At 34.7% G+C, this 24,675-nt stretch overlaps 1 protein-coding gene across 1 annotated transcript in view; it reads right to left on the bottom strand.

The window, feature by feature from the left end:
• Positions 1-24,675, bottom strand: part of LOC149779979 (uncharacterized) — a 116,172-nt gene that overhangs the window by 12,761 nt on the left and 78,736 nt on the right. Inside the window, exons 24-26 of the mRNA XM_089936702.1 lie at positions 23,806-23,851; positions 9,675-9,829; positions 6,377-6,503 (exon numbers count right to left, since the gene is read on the bottom strand). Of these exons, the coding sequence (XP_089792828.1) occupies positions 6,377-6,503; positions 9,675-9,829; positions 23,806-23,851 (328 nt within the window). The remainder of the gene's footprint in view (positions 1-6,376; positions 6,504-9,674; positions 9,830-23,805; positions 23,852-24,675) is intronic.

Raw genomic sequence — 24,675 nt, 5'->3', positions numbered from 1 at the left:
AATAAATCTACTTTACATTTCCACTGTGCTACCTTGGCTAATAAAACCCATTTTACATTGCCACTGTGTTACCTTGGCTAATAAAACCCATTTTACATTTCCACTGTGCTACCTTGGCTAATAAATCTACTTTACATTTCCACTTTGCTACCTTAGCTAATAAATCCACTTTACATTTCCACTGTACTACCTTGGCTAATAAAACCCATTTTACATTTCCACTGTGCTACCTTGGCTAATAAATCCACTTTACATTTCCACTGTGCTACCTTGGCTAATAAAACCCATTTTACATTGCCACTGTGCTACCTTGGCTAATAAATCCACTTTACATTTTCACTGTGCTACCTTGGCTAATAAATCCACTTTACATTTTCACTGTGCTATCTTGGCTAATAAATCCACTTTACATTTCCACTGTGCTACCTTGGCTAATAAAACCCATTTTACATTGCCACTGTGCTACCTTGGCTAATAAAACCCATTTTACATTTCCACTGTGCTACCTTGGCTAATAAAACCCATTTTACATTGCCACTGTGCTACCTTGGCTAATAAAACCCATTTTACATTGCCACTGTGCTACATTGGTTAATAAATCCACTTTACATTTCCACTGTGCTACCTTGGCTAATAAATCTACTTTACATTTCCACTGTGCTACCTTAGCTAATAAATCCACTTTACATTTCCACTGTGCTACCTTGGCTAATAAAACCCATTTGACATTTCCACTGTGCTACCTTGGCTAATAAAACCCATTTTACATTTCCACTGTGCTACCTTGGCTAATAAAACCCATTTTACATTGCCACTGTGCTACCTTGGCTAATAAATCCACTTTACATTTCCACTGTGCTACCTTAGCTAATAAATCTACTTTACATTTCCACTGTGCTACCTTAGCTAATAAATCCACTTTACATTTCCACTGTGCTACCTTGGCTAATAAAACCCATTTGACATTTCCACTGTGCTACCTTGGCTAATAAAACCCATTTTACATTTCCACTGTGCTACCTTGGCTAATAAAACCCATTTTACATTTCCACTGTGCTACCTTGGCTAATAAATCCACTTTACATTTCCACTGTGCTACCTTGGCTAATAAATCCACTTTACATTTCCACTGTGCTACCTTGGCTAATAAAACCCATTTTACATTGCCACTGTGTTACCTTGGCTAATAAAACCCATTTTACATTTATATTGTGTAACTTAGGTTTATAAACCCACTATACATTTCCAGTGAGTTACCTACATTGCAAAACCCAATCAACATTTCTACGGTGTTACCAAGGTTAATAAACCCAGTTTAAATTTATGTTGTGTTACTTTAGTTAATAAATCCACCTTTTACTTTTTTCATATTCCACAAATGTAAAAACACCTCATGAAATTATCAATGATTTTAAAATGTAATACAGCATACCCTATTTACATCACTTTATACAAGAACAATATACCACACTAGTGAATGAAGCACATGATACATATAATTTTACTATTACTTAATGAAATGGGATATATGATTACATTTGCGATATAAAAGCATCATGTTACAATGAAGGGCCTTATAGTGAGGTGACTTTATAATGAAGTACATGATATGTATACTTGTAGTACAACATAATGAAATGAGATCTATAATCATACTCACCTTAACAGACAGACTGTTACAATAAAGGGCCTTATTGTAATACCAATTAAAATTGTTTTATAGTGGAGGTCATTATAGTGAGGTAATATTATCTTAAGCACTGGAATTATTATATCAACAGTATCTGAATGCCATTCAAATGCATTTTTACTATTCTGCAGTTTTACTGAATAATGACTGACTTTTGAATCTGATATTTGTGCTCATTTTCAAAAGAAAACATCCAGTAAATCTTTATAAAATCATAATTATACAATAAAATAGACATGAAAGATTAATTATACAACAAAACAGACATGAAAGATTAATTATACAACAAAATAGACATGAAAGATTTCATAAAGGCAAATAACAAGAGGCCCAAGTGTTCCTGAGAGTGCTCACCTGTTTGATATCTACATAAAAGTCAACTGCAAGAGCAGTTGGTCAAGAAATATGGGTTAGAATGATGCTTTTGAACATATAGAGAGTTTTATATTTTATTAGTTGTTGTTGTTGTTGTTTTAGGGTTTAACGCCATTTTTCAGCACATGATAGGCTTTACATGGCGGCCAGTATTAATGGTGGAGGAAGAACCCGGGAAATGCCCAGAAAGAACCACTGACCCTCGAGAAGCTACTGGCAAGCTTTCTCACATACCCATATTGGCCGAATCCGAGACTCGAACCCATGCAGACAGAGGTGAGATGGCAGTGATCCGTAACAGAGAGTGCTTTAGACCACTTAGCCACTCAGGGCCCCTATTTTATTAGTAATGACATCCATATTTGGATGGCTGATTGTCATTATGTGTAAAAACCTGAAAGGAATATGCCAGGATGTTTTCTGTTCAAATTACTCAACTTCTATCTAGTTATGTCTGAGAAGTCATTTCATGGTTTTAATTCTTTCAGTACAGTATGAATAGCAGACAAACATCATTTAAACAGATTTGAAATGTCTTAATCCAAAGTTGCTTTCCAGCACATATGGTCAAATTCTGTTCTGTGGTTTTATATTTTGATCATGGAACAGCACCATTTAAACAAAATTAAAGTGCCTTCATGCTAGGATGCTTTCTATCAAATGTCATATTTAGTACAGCAGTTTTAAGACAAAGACATCTAAAGGTTTTTCTGTTTTTTGTAATAGTAGCCATATCTTACAATGGAAGTGCATCATTTGCATCAATTAAAAGGTCTTCAAGTGAGGCTACTTTTTGTAGAATTTGGTCAGACCCTGTTCAGACATTAGTGAGAAAGTGTTCAAAATATTTTTCTACCTTTAGTTTTGGCAGCCATATTGTAAGGTAAAATAGCATCATGAGCAGAATTTAAAAGACCTTCTTTCCATGCAAATTTGGTCATATTTGTAATTTGAGTGTAAAAATTGTAAGAGCACTGATAGTAGGTTGGGGGTGTGGGGATGCTACCTAAGCTCCATTTTCCAGAGGCAACACTTCAGCATCATGGTGGGAGGGGGTTTTCTTGATAGTTTTCAAACTTTTCCACCTAAATTACAACAAGTGGACATAAAAACCTTCAGACATTAATGAATATGGAAGGCTCATGTTAATCTCTGTAGTAGGCAAAGCATATCTACTGAGTGAAAGGAGTGCATGGTAAATGAAGAATATTAATGTTTTTCTTTAGAACAATACTATACTCACCACTACAATAAAATTATTCAAATAATGAACATTTTGTAGTAAAGTGTGTTTCTCTGAGAATGATTACCCAATCACATTAATGTTAAGAAAATTTAATCCACTAACTATAAAATCCAGTTTTCCCAGAAAGTCAAAAATTTGGTCTTTCTTGCCTATGTACCATTAGACACTCACCAATTATCCTTCAAAGTGCTAGTTCACTATCCCATATACTACATGTTTACCAGATTAAGCTGAGCTATAGACAGCTGAGAATGTTCATATTTGCATGGAGGTGTGGAAGGGTTTAACAGTAATGTGATTGGGTAAGTCTTCTCAGAGAAACATAATTTACAGAAAAATTTACTTTTACTGTCAAATACGCTCTACAATCACACAGGCTTTATAAGAATAGATTATTGGAGGAGGAATGCATTAACATCCAACCCTTACCACAGTAACCTATCAAGGGAGATATGGCTGGATTCTCTATAACAAGGATGAATCACTTCCCTAATGACAAGGCAGTATACATGATTATCATGTAACACTGACATGAATATACCTGTTATGAGAAATGAATTATGTTTTCTTACCAAGAAAAAATCTAGACAAACCAGGAAACACTATAAACCCATGCCCATGAGGAACCTGTCATGTTATCAATTTGGTTCTGGTGGTCTAACTCACCCTGCATGCCGCAGCTAAGGCAATCGAAAGTAGTGTTTGTAAGACAGCAGCCTCAGCCCTCAGCAAAATTCTGCCTATGGCTTTAACTTATCTTAGTTGAGGCAGAAACCATCTCAGCCTTGACAGGCTCCTGCTACACATACTGTGCACTTGTCAAGAAAGCCTTCAGAGTTGGCCATTCAATCATGCTGAACATCTCTGGAGCTGAAATCCTTCCGTTTGAAGTATATGTGAAAAGTCACGCATCTTTATAGACTATTGAAATGGCTTCAACATTATCCCCATGTAGCCCTTAACCTCTCAATTTAGAAAAAAAAAATTCCAGCTACTGAGGAGAATTTTTTTGCCCCTGTTACAATCAGTGGCTGCCACTCCATGATCTCTAACACATTTAGACATCATGGGAGAAGACTTGCTTGCCAATTTTAACCTGAACCAGCCCTGGTCATTCACTCTATTCCTGAAATGGGATCTTTCATGGAAAACCTGTGATGAGGTTCCTGGAACAGATGAGAGATGCTGGGGTTTTCCTAAGAATGGCTACAGCTAGGTTCAGAGGAACAATCACTCAAGATCTGTCTCAAATGAGAGATGCATTCAGATCTATTCTGCAGCCCTGGACCCTCATTTTCTGCATCATGCTTGGTACCAGAATGATTGGAAGGAAGATGTAGCCCCCAAAACCATCCCAAACAACTAAGCATCCATGGTCCAAGCTTCTGAATCCAGGACTGGAGAAATGGGGGTGAGTAGTTTGTGGTTCCATCTGGTAAAGAGATCAATTAGCTGATGCCCCCAAAGTGCACAAATCTGCTGAAAGACCAATTGTGTGAAGAATCTGACCTTTCTTGACAATGAATCAGCTAGGACATTGAGTCTACTGGGAATGTTCTTAACAATGAATCAGCTAGGACACTGAGTCTACTGGGAATGTTCTTGACAATGAATCAGCTAGGACATTGAGTCTACTGGGAGTGTTCTTGACAATGAATCAGCTAGGACACTGAGTCTACTGGGAATGTTCTTGACAATGAATCAGCTAGGACATTGAGTCTACTGGGAATGTTCTTGACAATGAATCAGCTAGGACACTGAGTCTACTGGGAATGTACTTGACAATGAATCAGCTAGGACACTGAGTCTACTGGGAATGTGTTTGATCTGGACTGTGATCTTGAGCTGGAAGTACCAGTGCATCAAGTCACAGACCAGGATGGACAAGTCAGGTGGTTAGGTTCCCCTGTTGGAGGAGGTAAGTCACCACCACTGAGTTGTCCAACAAAGTGGATTCTTCCAAAAATGAAAGCATTTACTATAGCATTTATTTCCAGAAGGCTGATGTGCAGGGCTTTCTGTTCTGGCTCTCAGCTGCCACTGACCATGGTTAAATGGGGCAACAGGTGGGCTCCCCAACAGCATGATCTGAGTCCATGAAGACCCTAATCTCTAGATGTGGTTTCTCCAGTGGAATTCCAGCTATAACGCATTGTCTTGCCACTGAATGAACTGTCTTATCTCAGTAGAGAGCATAACTCAACACTGCGAGTATATCATTCATTATTTCTTTTATCTGCAGACAGACGAAGAGAAACTACATCATTGCAGAAATTTGACCTGGATCTCGCCATTTGCATTCCAAGTTACATGACTATACAAATCTCACAACCTACATGTCATTAACATCAGAGGTCATATAGTATGTGATATCAACAGTAAACCATTTCTAGTGTTGTTGTAGGAAACAAATCAAACATATAAATGAAATTCACGAAAAATGAAAGAACACAAACTTCTAAAAATATTTATTTCTGAAAACAACAACTGGAAATCTGTAAATGTTGCAGCGACTTGAAGATAACCAGAGTCACTAAGCAGAAAGTGTATTTCTATGCGTAAGTCACTTGATACCAACAAAGATCTCCGACATTTCAAATTTCAGCAACGATGTACTTTTGTCTCATCTGTCAAGAGATTAAAGACGTGACGAATGATATGGTCATGATTTTTGAGAAAATAAATCATATTCCTTTTGATTTCATGCAGGTATATTTTGGTGTAAAGTTGTTCAAGTTTGCTAGGCCAGCTAGTAAATGGCTACCCTATGCCAACACCAAATGGTGTTGGCAAATTCCAACTTTTCGATAGGCAGTGGACTCTGACCCTACACCCCAACATAAATGTCCAAATATAAGAAATGGGGTGGCAAGGGTCAGAGGAAACTCAGACTGAATATTGTCATAATATAGCGATGACAATAAGATACCCATGGCACTACAAAATATGTGCAAATTTCTATGTGACCAAATTATGATAAACCTGACTATATTACCATAGGTTATCAATCTTTATGAAAATATATTCTTTTGCTGCAAAAGAAAGGAAAAGATAAACTGTAAAACCTTCATTGCAATTATAGCTGCCAACTCCTTTAATATCAAGGTGCCATACATCAGGAATATCTGTTTATCTTTGATGTTGGTATTACTCTTCATATGTTCTACCATTCTTCTCACTTGAGTATTCAAACTGAAAGTAAATAATGTTGATAAGTGTCATGCTGATGCTTTTTAAAAAGAAAATAAAAGTTGTAGGTTACCACACTATAAATAAACTTACAGCAACATATTTTGAATGCTCAATACGAATACAGCATAGTCAAAGTAAGGGGTGTAACAAGATACTGGACATAATATTTATTAAAAGTGTGACAGACAAGTTATTTTATTTAGAAAATGGACCAGTCTAGTATAACAATTTTCAGTTGTCTGAATAAATACAGCTGTTTTATGTCAAATGACATACTAGTCTGAATAAATATAGCTGTTTTATGTCAACTGACATACTAGTCTGAATAAATACAGCTGTTTTATGTCAAATGACATATTAGTCTGAATAAATACAGCTGTTTTATGTCAAATGACATACTAGTCTGAATAAATACAGCTGTTTTATGTCAAACGACATACTAGTCTGAATAAATACAGCTGTTTTATGTCAATTACATTATAGTCTGAATAAATACAGCTGTTTTATGTCAATTGACATATTAGTCTGAATAAATACAGCTGTTTTATGTCAATTGACATACTAGTCTGAATAAATACAGCTGTTTTATGTCAAATGACATACTAGTCTGAATAAATACAGCAGTTTTATGTCAAATGACATTATAGTCTGAATAAATACAGCTGTTTTATGTCCAACGACATATTAGTCTGAATAGATACAGCTGTTTTATGTCAAACAACATATTAGTCTGAATAGATACAGCTGTTTTATGTCAATTGACATACTAGTCTGAATAAATACAGCTGTTTTATGTCAAACGACATACTAGTCTGAATAGATACAGCTGTTTTATGTCAAATGACATACTAGTCTTAAAGACATGTTTACCTTTAGGACATTTAACAGTACATCATAAAATTATTTTCTTAACTTGATATCATGTTCAAAAGAGGTAAACATTCAATTTATTTAATTTGTTTTTATGAAATTATTTCTTGTAAAGAACTTTAAGGCTAACATGTATTTTTAAAATTTATTAGTGTAGTGCAACTTTCAAAAAATCAGTCATCAATTTATAAGCGTCATGGAATTGTATAAATCCTTTTATTTATTAAATACATGTACTCGGATTTCATTTCTTGTGTACAATGATACTCAAGGGTGATTTATGTATATTGTACAAAGATTTTGCAACAGTGAGTTTGGTTCATCCTAGGCCGCATGTGTGAAGTGCTTTTGATGGGAAGAACCAAATACTTCCAGTGCACAGATGATGTATTGCGGCATCATCTGTGTATAAATACCTCACCGTAGGTCAAAGTCTTTACATTATGGAATGTCTTGTCAGTGAGCGGTCTACTTTACGGACTTGCACTTTATTGCTGTAGAGGTATGTGAGTTATTAATTTCTTGTGTATAAGTTGTTGTTGTTGTTGTTGTTGTAGGGTTTAATGCCATTTTTCAGCACATGATACATGGTGGCCAGTATTAATGGTGGAGGAAGAACCTGGGAAAACCCTGGAAAGAACAACCGACCTATGAGAAGCTACTGGCTAGCTTTCTCACATACGCACATTAGCCGAATCCAAGACTCGAACCGACGCAGACAGAGGTGAGATGGCAGTGATCTGCAATGGAGAGCCCTTTAGACCACTTGGTCACTCGGGGCCCCTGTATAAGTTGTAACTATTGTACTACCACGTTTATTTTGTATATTCTCTATGTAGCTTCAGCTTACATAGTATCATGCAAATATTTTGTATTCTTGTTTGTGACTTAGCAAGAGATTTATATTAGCAATATATGAAGTTGCATTTTTAAGAAATATTTAGTACCATAGGATTCTTGTCGGACATGGTTAGGTTCACTTCTGAACTTGTGTATTATTGTTTTGTAATTATTGTGTCGATAATGTAATCTGTGTAGTTACCATATATAACGTCTTTATGTTTTATCGTATATTCATGTATCATGCATTGTACATGGTGTTAGATGTATTTTCAAATGACCAGAGTGATCGGAGTTGCAGCTGTATTGCTGACCAGAGTGATCAGAGTTATCCGAGTGATCGGAGTTGACATGGTACCAGCTGCAGAGCTAACCACAGAAGCTAACCATAGCAGCTGTGAAGCTGAACCATAGCAGCCGCAGAGCTGAGTAAACAGTGTTGCTGGTCGAGTAGCAGGTGATCGGATGTCGCTGACTGAGATTGGTGGGCGCTGATTGCTTGATTTGCCGACCTGGAATGCTGACGGCTTGATTGACCAGTGTCAGTGGTAGCCACGTGTGCTGGTGACGGAGTGTGTAACTCCATACATGTAATCTTTTAGCCATGGGCTAATCTTTGGGGTTTGTAATACCCAGTGTGTTTTTGTCATCAAAAGATATTTTTTACATCTGTCCCCTTGTTTTCATCATTTTCACTATTTGAGTGAACACATTTTTACTATATGAGTAAAATAACACAGTTTTACTATTTGAGTAAAACACATCATTCTTTCATTGTGAAATCACTGTGAATCATTCACCCCTTGTCCTTGTACTGTGTAAGGTCATTTATTTGTATTTTCATTATTTAGTTCATGCAGATTATGTTAATTGATCCAATACTTGGATATTATATGCACATATTAATCATAATTCTTTCCTCATTCAAGTCATTCATCATTAAACATTGTATTTGTATCACCATCAAAAGTGTTCTGTTGTAAATCCAAAATTCCACCTGGTTATCTTGTTACACATAAGCATACATCTAACCCAACTTCTGTAAATATCAGACTGTTAGTACAATATACTAATCTAGAACAGGCATTGAATGCATAGGAAATCAAATGTTAAAGTAAAACTTTTTTGTCAACTAGCCCCACTAGCTTCCTCTACAGACTGGTTACATATTTTCTGCCACAGATTGGTTACATATTTTCTCTACAGAATGGTTACATATTCTGGTTCCAAAGTGGCTGCTCTAATACTACTCAAACCTCTATTCTGGCCAGTTCTATAAAAAGCCAAATTTTTAGGTTTCAACAACATCTGGATTTTGGGAAGTTTTACCAGTGTTTTACTTTGCCTGACACTGCTTTTGAAGATCAAACATTGGATTATGTGTCCAATACTCTACCAACTGAACTATTTGCAGCTCCCCATATCGTGAAAAAACATGTATTATCAATGTTGAAACCTTACCACTCTATCATCGCCTTTGAGATGTGTGTATCATCCACAAAAATACCAATATAATGGGCTAGAACAGGAGCCACACTCCCTGCCTCCTCATGGGTTAGTTCATTAAGAAAGTGAGGGAGCTTGGAATGAACCTCTGACACAAAGTACTTCTCTACCTGAAATTTAAAACAAAGATATCTTATCAAGTTATACTGCAGTCAGTTTCTTCTTTGTCAACTACATAGTACTATTAGTAGACCATTTTATGACAACTGGTTCTCAAAACAAGAACATGATAAACATTGCAGGAAAGAACTTATCAAATATACATATGGATGTATATGTACAAGTTTAAAACTGATGCAAAAGATATAACTTATCCATTAAGACAGATGCACTGCATGCAAACATAATGTACTTGGATGAATACACATACAGACATGTCAACAGACTCTGACACAAGAAACTATAAAAAGACATGAAAAAAAATATAAGCAACTTATTTCATTTTCAGAAGGTAGCAAACTTTCAACTATCAAACATAGCTTAAGTTTCTGCACTTTGAGACATATTCTCTTAAATGGGAGTCCTTAATAAAGCAACATGTATGAATGGATCTATGTAATATATAACATGTATGAATGGATCTATGTAATATATAACATGTATGAATGGATCTATGTAATATATAACATGTATGAATGGATCTATGTAATATATAACATGTATGAATGGATCTATGTAATATATAACATGTATGAATGGATCTATGTAATATATAACATGTATGAATGGATCTATGTAATATATAACATGTATGAATGGATCTATGTAATATATAACATGTATGAATGGATCTATGTAATATATAACATGTATGAATGGATCTATGTAATATATAATATGTATGAATGGATCTATGTAATATATAACATGTATGAATGGATCTATGTAATATATAATATGTGAATTACTGAATGCTGGACATAAAGATTTACAAGTGTTTTTCTGATCTCAAAAACACATTAGGTCTAAAAATTGTATTCCTAAAGAAACAACAAATTTCACAACCTATATATATATATATATATATATATATATATAATGTCTATTGTCAGGTTAGCTGCCAGTTCACAAAAACATCTTGTGCAGAAGCTACACTCAGTTGAGACTTAAAGCTGACTTTGATATGAACATTATTACCAGTCAGCACATGCATTTTCATGCAGGTTGTCCCCAGTTACCGGTAGTATGATATCTCCTACCAGTCAGCACATGCATTTTCATGAAGGTTGTCTCCAGTTAGTATGATATCTCCTACCTGTCAGCCCATGCATTTTCATGAAGGTTGTCCCCAGTTTGTATGATATCTCCTACCATTCAGTCCATGCATTTTCATGAAGGTTGTCTCCAGTTAGTATGATATCTCCTACCAGTCAGCCCATGCATTTTCATGAAGGTTGTCCCCAGTTTGTATGATATCTCCTACCAGTCAGCCCATGCATTTTCATGAAGGTTGTCTGCAGTTAGCATGATACTTCCAACAGCCAAAGTCAGTCAGTCAAAGCAGAATCTGGTTATGTTTAAATCAGGTACAGCACTGCTGTCCAATCCGTGGCCCATGGGTGCATGCGGCCCACCGACTGATTTTAAATGGCCCAACAGAGCTTGAGCAGCTATAAAGTCATTGCTTTTCAGTTTTCTGCTACAGCCCTTGGCTTCAAGAAAAACATTTTTCAGTGTCCCATGGTGTCAAAAAGGTTGGACAGCACTGAGGTACAGTATAAAAAGATGTCAACTGCACTTCACGAATGAATAAAGCATTACAAGCTCCAAAAATCTTCTGTATGTCATCTACCATATGTAAACCAAAACTTCATTTATTAAAATTTTAGTTGCCACATTCTATTAATGTTTGCAATAGTTATTCATGGATTAAATACATCTAGCTATTGCAGCATAAAAAAATATTTTTCATACTGAATTTTCTCTGTACAAAGCTAGTGAATTATGCGATCTTGTTGATGTTACATGTACTTCTATCTCTGAGACAAATATGTTCCTTCTGCCTCTGAAGATAAGATGGTATTGTCTTCATGTACATATTTAAGTCAGCGTCACTTTGAACATTCTGATGTGTCCAACTTTACTATATGTCATCAAGGTATTGACGAGTCTTATATTCTTCATTGGTTTGTGTAAATAACTCTCAAGGTGATGAAGAACAATCTATAAAGTCTAATATCAATATATTTAATCTCATGTTTAAAACTGTTCCGTGTTTGGCCTACACAGTCCAGTGATGACAACTATTCTTTGTTTGGTGTAGCCAATCCAGTGATAACAACTATCCTGTGTTTGGCCTAGTCAGTCCAGTGATGACAACTATCCTATGTTTGTCCTACTCAGTCCAGTGATGAAAACTATCCTGTGTTTGGCCTGCTCAATTCCATGATCAAAACTATCCTGTGTTTGGCCTACTCAATCAAGTGATGACAACTATCCTGTGTTTGGCCTACTCAGTCCAGTGATGACAACTATCCTGTGTTTGGCCTACTCAGTCCAGTGATGACAACTATCCTGTGTTTGGCCTGCTCAATTCCATGATCAAAACTATCCTGTGTTTGGCCTACTCAATCAAGTGATGACAGCTACCCTGTGTTTGGCCTACTCAGTTCAATGAAGAAAACTACCCTGTATTTATGCCTACTCAATCCCATGATCAAAACTATCCTGTGTTTGGCCTACTCAATCAAGTGATGACAACTATCCTGTGTTTGGCCTACTCAGTTCAATGAAGAAAACTACCCTGTATTTATGCCTACTCAATCCCATGATCAAAACTATCCCATATTTGGCCTGCTACTCAATCCCATGATCAAAACTAACCTTTATTCGACCCTACTTAAAAGAGGTCTGCAAGTAGCCAATTTAAATACTTAACATATCATCCCTAAATCAAATAGAATTAAATTAATGTGAGAGTAAATAAGATCAGTCAATATTTTGGGTCTATGTGTTGAACCTTCTCCTTGATGATACCAATGATTTTGCACTCCAAAATAAAAGAGATAAACTTTAAACGGAAATATATGGCATCTATGAAGGAGTCTATACTGACAGTAACATTAATTATAAATGATATTTCATTTAAAAGACTAATAGGGTGGACAGCATCTGGATTGAAGTATACCTCTCCCAATCCAAGCCAATACTTTCATGTTCAGTTTACAAGCACCTACTTGAATCTGCAGCTGACTGGACTGAAGGTTTGAGGGGCAAATTCAAAACCCTTACTAAATAAAGATTTTTGACATTTTAGGTGATGCTCAGACTGGTTACATGAAAACTAAAGATAAGTAGTTTGGAAACATGCAACTTTACCCAAATAATTAACACCCCAACATGAGTTCAAATTGCTACTATCACAGAAAATATCAGACCTAATAAACATGAGTATAAAAATAAAGTTAAGGTGCCAGTGTAATGTGCTGAGTGATCACTGTTTGGTCCGTATAACTAGATATGTTCTCAAACTGTCCAGAAACTGTAACCAGATTGACACACAACAAAACGACTTTAAATATTTTGATGAGGAAACTTTCTCAAACGATTTGATTTGCAAAACATTCCAATACAGTTTTACAACTACCTAAGACACATGTTATCAATTATTAAATACAGTCTTGGACAAGCATGCCCCAATGAAAATTAAAAGGGTTAAACACCAACATACACTCAAGTTGATTAACCCTGAGATCAATGAGCATGGCACCTAAGGGATAAACTTCACAAAATGAGACACAATACAAAATTATAGAAAAAGTAGGAATAATGCTAAGTGCTTGGCCTGACTGACAAGGTTAAACTGAGTTTTAATAAATCCTCTGGACTGGGTGGTATTGGTCAACAATTTTTTTAACTTGCTACATCAGTAATAACAAAGTCATTAACACTTATTAGAAACCTATGTATAGTGACTGGTAACTTTCCAGATAACTTTAAGTGTATAAAGATTACAAATATTTTTTAAAAAAAGAAAATTAAAAAACAAGGATGGAAGGAACTACAGACCAATATCCATTCTGTTTTAAATATTACCTGATAGGCAAGAAACTAAAAAGGTCTATGGAAATTACTTTCTATTTCATAATGCACAGTCAGGAGTTAGTAAATTTCACTCATGCCAAACAGAACTCACCAAATTAAAAGATCTCCTGCTACAAGAAATAGAGAATGGTTCTTTGGTTACGATTCTTTTCTTGATTTCAACAATGCTTTAGATCTCATTGATCATGCTGCAAAAGTTAAACTGTTACAATATTACCTCACCAACTTTTACTATTCATTCAGGTATCCCCCAGGGCTCTGCTTTAAGCCCTCTCTAATCTCTTATTATGTAAATGATATTCCATTAAATACTAAATTCAAAAATACAAATTTGTATGTACACAAATCAGATGTATTTACAGTGTTCATCTATTGCTGATGCTGAGGTTATCCAAATAACATTGGACCTTACTAGAGTGAAAGTTGGGCACAAGAAACAAGATTGGACCTTACTAGAGTGAAAGTTGGGCACAACAAATAAGATTGGACCTTACTAGAGTGAAAGTTGGGCACACAAAACAAGATTGGACCTTACTAGAGTGAAAGTTGGGCAAAAAACAACATTGGACCTTACTAGAGTGAAAATTGGGCACAAAAAACAAGATTGGACCTTACTAGAGTGAAAGTTGGGCACAACAATAAAGATTGTCATGATAAATGAAGGTAAATCAAAATGTAAAATTTGGGTGACATAACAAAAGCTACATAAATTAGGGAACCCATAATTATTACTTACAATAAATAATTGTCAATCTGAAGCTGTCAAAGAAAAAGGCTTTAATGTAAGCAATATTTTACAATGTGATGACCATCTTGATAATATTTGCAAGGCACTGTCATCTAAAATTGCCCTACTCAGTACAATCAAAAAATATTTACCCACAGAAAAAATAAATATTTACCACAGAAAAAATAAATATTTACCCACAGAAAAAAAGAAATATTTACCCATGGAAAAAAGAAATATTTACCCACAGAATCAAAAAATATTTACCCACAGAAAAAAGAAATATTTACCCATGGAAAAAAGAAAAATTTACCCACGGAAAAAAGAAATATTTACCTACAGAAAAAAGAAATATTTACCCACGGACAAAAGAAATATTTACCCACAGAAAAAAGAAATATTTACCCATGGAAAAAAGAAATATTTACCCACGGAAAAAGAAATATTTACCCATGGAAAAAAAAAATATTTACCCACAGAAAAAAGAAATATTTACCCACGGAAAAAAAAATATTTACCCACAGAAAAAAATGATATTTACCCATGGAAAAAAGAAATATTTACCCACGGAAAAAAAAATATTTACCCACGGAAAAAATAAATATTTACCCACAGAAACTCACAGTTTATATTATAAAGCATACATTCTTCCAGCGTTATTGTTCAACTGACTGGAAATTGCCAATTCTCAGCTTGACAGGATTTATGAACTTAGAATAGGATAGCATGTCTTATTTTAACTCATCTGTTGACCATTCAATAAAATCATTGTCTTATAACCCTACAGTCTTAAACTATGTAACAGATGAAAGTTAAGACCAACAAGTTTTGTAAAATTTAACAAATAATTTCAAATAATTTATTTCTATAGAATACAATGTGAAAATTTAAAAATAACTTATGATTTAAATCCCCAAAAATCCTTCTACCACAAGTTCAAAAGTATAGTGTGTTCTGAGCAAGCTAATGTCAAGGAATGCGCACCATTTCCAATGACCTCTACTGTCAACTATCCAGACCTGTTTGCAGATTTATTTCAAGACAAAATTCAATCCATTAAAGATAAGCTTGACAACTCAGTTTTAACTGACTCATCATCATCACCACAGTTGTGATACTTGTTCAAATGCTGTTAAAGGATGCTGTGTATATTCTATACACAGCAACCTTTAACAGTATTTGAACAAGTCTCAATGGATTTGGTATAAACAATTGTGATGAAGAGCATACCAAAGTCAAGTGAACTCAATCCGATTCCAACATCACTGCTACTTGAGTGTTTAGATTCAGTAATGCCTTCACTAACTGATGTTATTAATACATCTCTCTCATCCGGGGAATTCCCATCATTTTTCAAAACTACCATTGTAAAGCCTCCGCTGAAGTAACCGATGCTTAACATTAATGATTTAAAGAACTACTGCACTATTTCTAATCTCTCATTCACGTAAAAAATCTTAGAAAAAGTTGTTCCATCTGAACTTGTATCTCATCTCAATTCAAATAGTCTTTTGGCAATATACATTCTGATACTGAAACTACACTTCTGAGAATAGTTAATGATCTTCTCTCTACTTTGGATAGTGGAAAGGTTACAGTCCTCACCCTCCTTGACTTGTCTGTGGCATTCATGATATAGCACTTACTATGGTACAAGTGATACTTAACCCTTTACCTCATGCAAGCGTCTTTGGATGCCTCTACTCTATTTGCATGGAAATGCCTTTTGATGTCTCTATTCCATTTTCATGGAAGCACCTTTTAACGCCGGCTGTAAACATAAGCCATTTTAAGCCGGTTTTCATAGAGCCACCTTTGGGGAAAACCCCATATTAGATACTAAATTCATTTCTGCGAATGACAATTACATCAGATCATGTGGTCACTGTTTATGCTCTGGTCAATATCTGCTATTTAAAATAACTGGGTCGTAATCTCCACTCTCCAAAATGGAGGTCGCGGATTTCATTCAGTACTTATGAAGTTTTCATGATTAGAATCACAACTATGAAAGATTCAATAACTTAGGTAAAGGCTCTGATATTGATTTTTGTTGTTGTTGTTGTTGTGGGGTTTAACGCCACTTTTCAGCACACAATAGGCTATACATGGCGGCCAGTATTAATGGTGGAGGAAGAACCTGGGAAAACCCCGGAAAGAACCACCTACCACGAGAAGCTACTGGCAAGCTTTCTCACATACCCACATTGGCTGAATCTGAGACTTGAACCAGCACAGACAGAGGTGAGATGGCAGTGATCCATAATGGAAAGCGCTTTAGACCACTCGGCCACTTGGGGCCCCTCTCTGATATTGATGTAGGCAGCAATTAGTTTTTATAAATTATCAAATTCAGATGACTTAGTGACGTAGATGCAGATGAAAAACTTGTACATTTTGAGTATGAGAAATGGCAGCTACGGTTGGTCACACGGCCTCACTGACATGACAGTGAATGAGTTCTCTCAAGATTTTAAAGCACATAAAATATTCTTCCGTGAAAAAAAAAATTACACAGCTATAACAATCAGACTTTACTCTTAAATTTTTTCACACATAATAGATGTGTACCAAAAATGTAAAATGGTTAAAATTGTTGTTAAACGTAACATACACTACATTGCTTAACAGGTAACAGGCAGGCCTATGTGTATGGATTTGAATAGGTAACAGGTGTTCTACTTATAGCGTGCTGCCCTTTGTAACTATGCTCTGTGAGGTAAAGGGTTAATCAACAAGTCACAAATTGTGTCCATAAATGGAAAACATTCCAGCCCAGCTGATCTATGTGCTGGTGTTCAAAAGGGCTCTGTTCTTGACCCTGTTCTCTTAATTCTATACACTCAGCTGCTCTCAAGTGTTATAGACTGACATCTAGCATATCACCAATTGTTTGTTGATGACACTCAAAAATACAAATCTAGCTTAAATTGAGACTACCATCCAAGAGAGGTGCAATTCTGATGTGAAGTCATGGATGACATAAAACAAGCTGCAGATAAATGATCATAAAACTGAGGCCATCCTGATCACCATACAAAGACTTTCTCATTCACATCATTTATTTCAAGCAATAAGTATCAAACATAAATATAAATTCACACAGTCAGCAGGAAACCTTGTAGTCACTCTCAACAGTACTCTCTCATCACACCGACATGTAATAAACACATGTAAGGCTGCATATCTGGAGGTGAAATGCATCAAATCCATTCACAATTTTCTTTTGATTCATGCCACTAAAAAGCACTTGTATGTTCCTTAGTACTTTCAAGACTGGATTATTGTAATTCACTTCTGTATGGTTTATCTTAGTATCTACTACAGAAACTTGAAAAAGTCCAAAACACTGCTGCTTGAATCATCCTTAGAATATGAAGAACTGACCACACCTCCCCCTGTTATGTAACCTTTGTTGGCAATCTGTTTGATCCAGAATCAAACACAAAATCTGTTAATTATGCTACATTTTGTTGACTGGCTCCAGTCCAATATACCTATTTGACCTCACCTATGTGAGACATTGATTACGAAAAAAGGAAACGCTAGGAGCCTGCCTTATGTCACTGGGAATGTTGTTCCATACCAGTGGACCAGTATACTGAAAACTTTTTATAAACAACTCCTTCTTTGCCCTTGGTATAATATAATTTTTTCTTCTTATGGACCTTAAATTTGGAGTACCATCAGCATCTCTTTGGTGAAAGATATTGCTTAGATAGACAGGAATGGCTTTTTCTGGATACTTTATACATCAATTTGGCCTTTCTAAGAAATATTCTTTCATGTATTTTTAAAATCTTTATATTATTCATTGCATCCTGAAAATTGTCTATACTTTGATCTAGACTTAAATGGCAAGCCCTCTTTTGGAGTCTTAAAAGTGTTGGTATGTTTGAATTAGAGGTATTACCCCAAATTACATTACAGTAGTCCAGATATGGCTGAATATAACTTTTATAAAAGATGACCGTATACTGAAGAGGAATGTATTTATAGATTACTGCATTTGTATGGGAAAATATGAATGAGATTTTCAGATGGAATACTGCACGACCTTGGTAGTGCAGTATATCCATCTGACAAAATGAGTTCATATTTTCCCATACAAATGCAGTAACCTTTTTATTATATGCTCATTTTTCTTATTCTACCGAAGGCTTAATTATATAAACAAAATACACTACAAGAAACAAAGTAACTGAATGAATGCCGTATTCCAAACTATATACACAAGCACAAACTCATCGTTACACAACAACATTATTAATGTGCACATAACTCTGCCCAGATAAATTTAAACTTAGTCGCGCGCCAGAGATAAGCTTTGAAAGAAAATGGCATTTTGGTCTACTTAAAATTGAAATTTTGATTCATATTGTTAATGAATGCACGTTGCAACAACTTTTCCATTTGATCTGGAATGAATAGATTTTTGTATTTTTGTTGGTTCTACGAAATTTTGTGATTATGGACTGGATTCATCTCTGCAAATTCTACATGAAATACATCAGACTGAAATAACAAGGGAGAAGTGTGTTGACATCTGCAAGTGTGTTTCTATTCTGTCATTGAATATTTGAAATCAAAATGTGGGAAAAATATGAAGTCTTTCAATTGCAATTATCAAAAAGACACTATGGAATTTAATGTTTATTTCATTTTGAGTACAGTAAGGAGGATGTAATTGCACTTGGAATATAGTCAAAATTACAGTACAATTTCAAAATGTGTAATCAAGCTTGAGAACCCATGACATGGCTCATGTAATTCAGATTTGCAGAACTAAGAAAGGAAATTCAGGATGTAAAACTGTAAGACTTAGTATATTTTTTTCCATTCTTATTACCAGCTAAAGATACAGTTTATGCCTTGTCACTTGCATGTTATTTGTAGATACCCAGCAATTTTATGAAATCTGGCATCTCCTGCCTAAATCCGAAACACTGTATCAAAAAAGTTAATGTGGAATGTAGCAAAGCAGCTGGTATGTGGCAGTCCACGAAACATCTGCATTAGTTCAGAAACAAAGGTAATTAACCAAAATGTAAACCACCTACTATGTGAGTGTACATGATTTGTTTACAAAAAGTGCTGGCCATCTGAGTCCATTGTTTGTTTACAAAAGAAAGTAGTTCCTTTATGAGTGCAATATGAAGTTGCGTGTGAGTTCAGTATCATAAAATACTGAACATTTCTGACAATGCAAAGTTAACGGAGAAAAAAATGAGCATATAATAAGTTTTGGTTTTCCTCAGTATCCAAAGATAAGAATTAACCTTTTTTGAAACATGTTTAATGTAAATAGGCCAAGTAAGATTGGTATCTATGAATACACCAAGAATTTTATCGTGGGAGGTCATATTAAGGCTCACATTGTCAAATAGAACCTTGAGTTTGTCGCTATCTAGCCATGCTCGTTTTAGATGCATTGTAACTGGTAGGGCTTTCGTTTTTCTGTATATATGATCAGACTGTTTTCCTTGCAATATACTTCTGTTGAGAGCATCTTGTAAGTTATTTTCAAGTACCATTTTGGTTTTACCCATCTCAGACAGTGTAGTATCATCTGCATAGAGGTCAGTGGAAGAAAATGAAGTTCCAATCTTAAGAGGTAAGTCGTTGATAAATGGAATGAATAACACAGGTCCAAGGACAGAGCCCTGTGGTACTCCACAATTAATATTTTTACTTCGAAAAAGTTGACCATTTGAAGATACTTTTTGCACTCCATTGGTTAAGAAAGAAGTAAGCCAGTTTAGGGAGTTTTCACTATATTGATAGAATTTTAGTTTTTCAAGCAAAATTTCATGGTCTACAAGATCAAAAGCTTTACAAAAATCAACCATAATAGTGATTTCTCCTTGATCTAATACTTTCAGCCATTTATCAATCAAAGATACAAGTGCAGTTTCACAGGAGTGATTCTGGCAAAAGCCAGACTGATTATCTTAAGATCTTAAGTGTTCAAATAGTTGAGAAAAGAATCATTTACATATTTTTCTAGTAATTTGGACAGGCAAGGAAGGATAGAGATGTGTCTGTAGTTATTTACATCATCTTTTGTTCCTGCTTTATGCAATGGTATAACCTTGGCAGTGTTCCATGTTTGTGGAAATTTATTAGACCTAATACTTTCATTCCAAATGAAAGCTATACTTTCTACAACTGCAGGTGCAGCTACCTTTAGTAGCCTTGATCCAATCATATCAAAAGTCCTGTAGCTTTACATTCATCCATTTTTTTAATATATTTTAACACAAATTCTGGAGTCATTTCAGGAATTTCAAACTTTATATTGTTTGGTAGTTTTTAGCACAAAATATTTTGAGTTCCAGATGATCAGATGAAGTTCTGGGTTCTTTAAGTTTTTCAGCAATTTGAATGAAAAAGTCATGAAAAGTATTTGAGATGTCAGTTGGATTATCGGTATAAGTGCCCTCATGATTGAGGGATAAAATTTCAGTTTTACTCTTACATTTCCCTGCACCAAACTCTGTAAACACTTTCCAGATAGCCTTTGGGTTATTTTGGTTTTCATCCAGCACTTTTTTGTAGTGCGCTTGTTTGGCTTGACATATCATTTTATTAACTTTATTCCTCCAAACTCTATATTCAGCTTGATTTCCTACTGATTTTAGTTAGTCTCTTTGCTTTATTGCTTCTTAAATTTCTGTGGAGAATTTGAATTTCCTTATCTAACACAGATTATGTTGCTTTGAATGTCTGGTGGCTTTTCTTTATCCTGTGTGCTTTTAAAGGGGCAATGTTTTCACTATACTGATGAACAGATATGTCCATGTATCTAAAACATCATCAATATCTTCAAAGATTTGGACTGTATTCCTTGGAATCTGTTTCAGATCTTCCAGGAATTAAGAGTATCAAAGTTTTGAAAAGATATATAACTAATGGATTTATGGATATTATTTTTGTTGATTTGTCACTGACTTTATGTGTTAGAAAAATTGCAAAGTGGTCACTTATACCAATCTTTGGAACCATTACTTGCAAAACATTTTCTTTTTTATTGGTATAAATATGATCTATAAGTGTTTTAGAGATAGATGTTACTCTGGTGGGTTCATTTACTAGTTGCTCCATACCTAATGAAGCAATAAAATCTATCCAATTCACTTTTATTTGATCATTTAGAAGGTCACTATTTATATTACCTAGAATGTAAAATTCTTTCTCTTCATTTGAAATTGTATCTACTTGATAATCACCAATAGTATGCGATGATGGGGGTCTGTACACAAAATCTACTAAGTAAGGCTTAGCTTTTCCTAGAGTGATCTCTAGCCAAATGGATTCTATTTCCTATATTTCTAGGTCTTCCCATCTTTTAGAAACAGTACCAGTTCTAATATACACAGGGACCCCACCACCGCCTGTTTGCAGCAAAAATATGAAACATATTGTTGTCATTTCTTCTTTCTGTGGAAGCAAATATCTCACCTCTTGGCAAATTATACAGCTTCAAAATGTACTTGAAATATAAAATTCTGTAAAATTTATTGTGGATGAAAATGATATACTTAAAAACTTATGACTGGCATTCTTACATGAATGAATGATGACTACTGACTGGCATTCCAACATGAATGAATGATGACTACTGACTAGCATTCCTACATGAATGAATGATGACTACTGACTGGCATTCCAACATGAATGAATGATGACTACTGACTGGCATTCCTACATGAATGAATGATGACTACTGACTGGCATTCCAACATGAATGAATGATGACTACTGAGTGGCATTCCTACATGAATGAATGATGACTACTGACTCTGGCATTCCTACATGAATGAATGATGACTACTGACTCTGGCATTCCTACATGAATGAATGATGACTACTGACTCTGGCATTCCTACATGAATGAATGATGACTACTGCATACACTTGCATATAAACTGGATCCAACTGCAAATGTAAAGATCCAGATTTTCCATCACACCAGATGATCTGGGTCTGTGCAGTTTGATATGAGTATAACAAACAACTAAACCCTGATTATGGTCTATCCTGCTTGTAGTTGGAATAGACTTAGAAGCAAGCATACATGGTACGCAAGACATTTTATCTTAACCAATTCAACAGCTCTGAAGCGGTGGTTGTCTTTTTATATTTACATAAAAGATTCTAAAATTTCAAAATGTAAAACTCATTTTACTGAAGATATAGATCGTACAACACAGTAGAACCCCATTTATCTGAATAGTTCTGATATTGGGAATTTAGATAGCAGATAAAAGATCTTACATCAGTGCTCATTCAAATGAATTTATGAAACAAACTGAATAATTTCTATCATATGCAAACTGTAGCATGTGAAAGACTTAAATTTTTATATTAGTTCCATAATTTTCATTTAAAATGAGAACAAATTGAAGATTTTATTTATAATATGATAAAAGAAATAATTTCTCATTAGCAAAATGACTCACTCTCTCTTAGCTACGATGTCGTAGCCTCAACTTGATTGTGTTGTGGTTGAGGCTACGAACTGATCCCATATCATGTAATGGAGCAAAAACTTTCATCACTAAAGTCAGAAAAACAAACAGTGTAGAAGTCAACTACATAAGTATAATCATGTTGTAAAGAAGTTTGGCTTATTTTGAATTTATTAAGCCCTTACACGATAAAATAAATTGGCATGGTTACTCTAACCTTATACTGTTCGCCATGACAGATAACGCGAGAATCTTGCCGTGACCCCTTTTCTACTTAAGGCTTGCCAAACCATATTTTGGATATTCTACGCTATATTATTATCAATCAAGTGCGAATAATCGCTTGTTGGTGAGTTTCAAAGTTGCCGATAAACCGTATTTACTTTTAATGCGCAGAATTTCTGACCAAACGGCGCCAAATTTTTACTACGATTTGTTTACATTTCCAAATTAGGCGTCAATGTCCTTATATGGCACACAAACAAACGAGGCTGAGAACGGAAGTAATCATTATTTGATTATATGGCGGACGATCTTAACGAAAATATCGGCTAAAAAAGGTAAACGAGATTTTACAACTATTTCTACAATGATTTTTGATACTTCCGGTATTAAATAAGAGGACTACTCAGTTTATTGGATTATATGCAAGGAATATGTTTGAAGTGTTATTATTAGGCTAAAAGAGCGCCGGGTGTGAATCACACCCGGCTTGCTCCATTAACACGTATGTGCTCATGTTAGTACCCTGTCCACGAGGTACGAGTAAGGGTACTAATATTAGTACTATCTCTCTCTCTGCACATACACATGCTACCTGATGTCACAAATAGAACTTGCTTACCTGTCTGGCACAGTGAATCTTGCTGTCAGGTCTGACCAAGCAACAGCTGAAAATATTGACAGTTACTTATTTCTGCACTGATACAAGTTAACTGAAAGGTGATTATACTTTATTGTGTCCAAATTATTTTTTCCCTTGATTTTATTCATTGGACTAAGAAATTCTCTAATATACTATATGACTTTGTTCAGCCAATTCTCGATGACTAATACATACCCTACCTTTAAAATATTGGTGTACACTTTTATCTGAGAAAACCTTAATTGTTGTCAACCCCACATCCACTTTTAAAATAATTTACAAGGCAGGTCTCATCATGCAATCAGTCAGTATAATATTTCATCACTTTAAAAATATTTATAAAATCATTTATGTAAAATAAATCTTTATTTCAAACAAAAATTACTGAGATCTTTCTCATACTTCAAAACCTAATAGATTATTGTTTTCATCCCTGTATAAATATTTTTGTGAACAATGTCTATTTCTATTCTTGGTGATTTTACACATACAGCTGTATACAGAAGCAAAACTATGAATATATGGATTGTCATGAATATAAAAGTTTTGCAAATTAGAAAATATTTCTTTCATTAAATATTTCTTTCATTAATAACTATGCTTTTTGTGATACAACTCTGAAACATGACCTACTATGTATATTAAAAGTATTATAAATTGGTTTTTTTTGTTTAAGTATTATTAAATGTTTTATTGTGTTTTCTGGTTCAAGTTATCAATTGTTTTTACCATAAAAATTCAACACAACAAAGTTTTGCCACAAGTATGAAAATTCTCCAGAAGCAGCTATTGTTTTGTGTTATTTTTTTCATCTTGTACTACTGGAAAATGCTTATTTCTTTCAAAAAC

This window comes from Sinohyriopsis cumingii, chromosome 16 (genome assembly GCF_028554795.1).
Source record: "Sinohyriopsis cumingii isolate HCF-2022 chromosome 16, ASM2855479v2, whole genome shotgun sequence".
NCBI classification, from domain to species: domain Eukaryota; kingdom Metazoa; phylum Mollusca; class Bivalvia; order Unionida; family Unionidae; genus Sinohyriopsis; species Sinohyriopsis cumingii.
The sequence above is the reverse complement of the archived record's forward strand: the minus strand, read 5'-3'. Positions and strand labels throughout refer to the sequence as shown.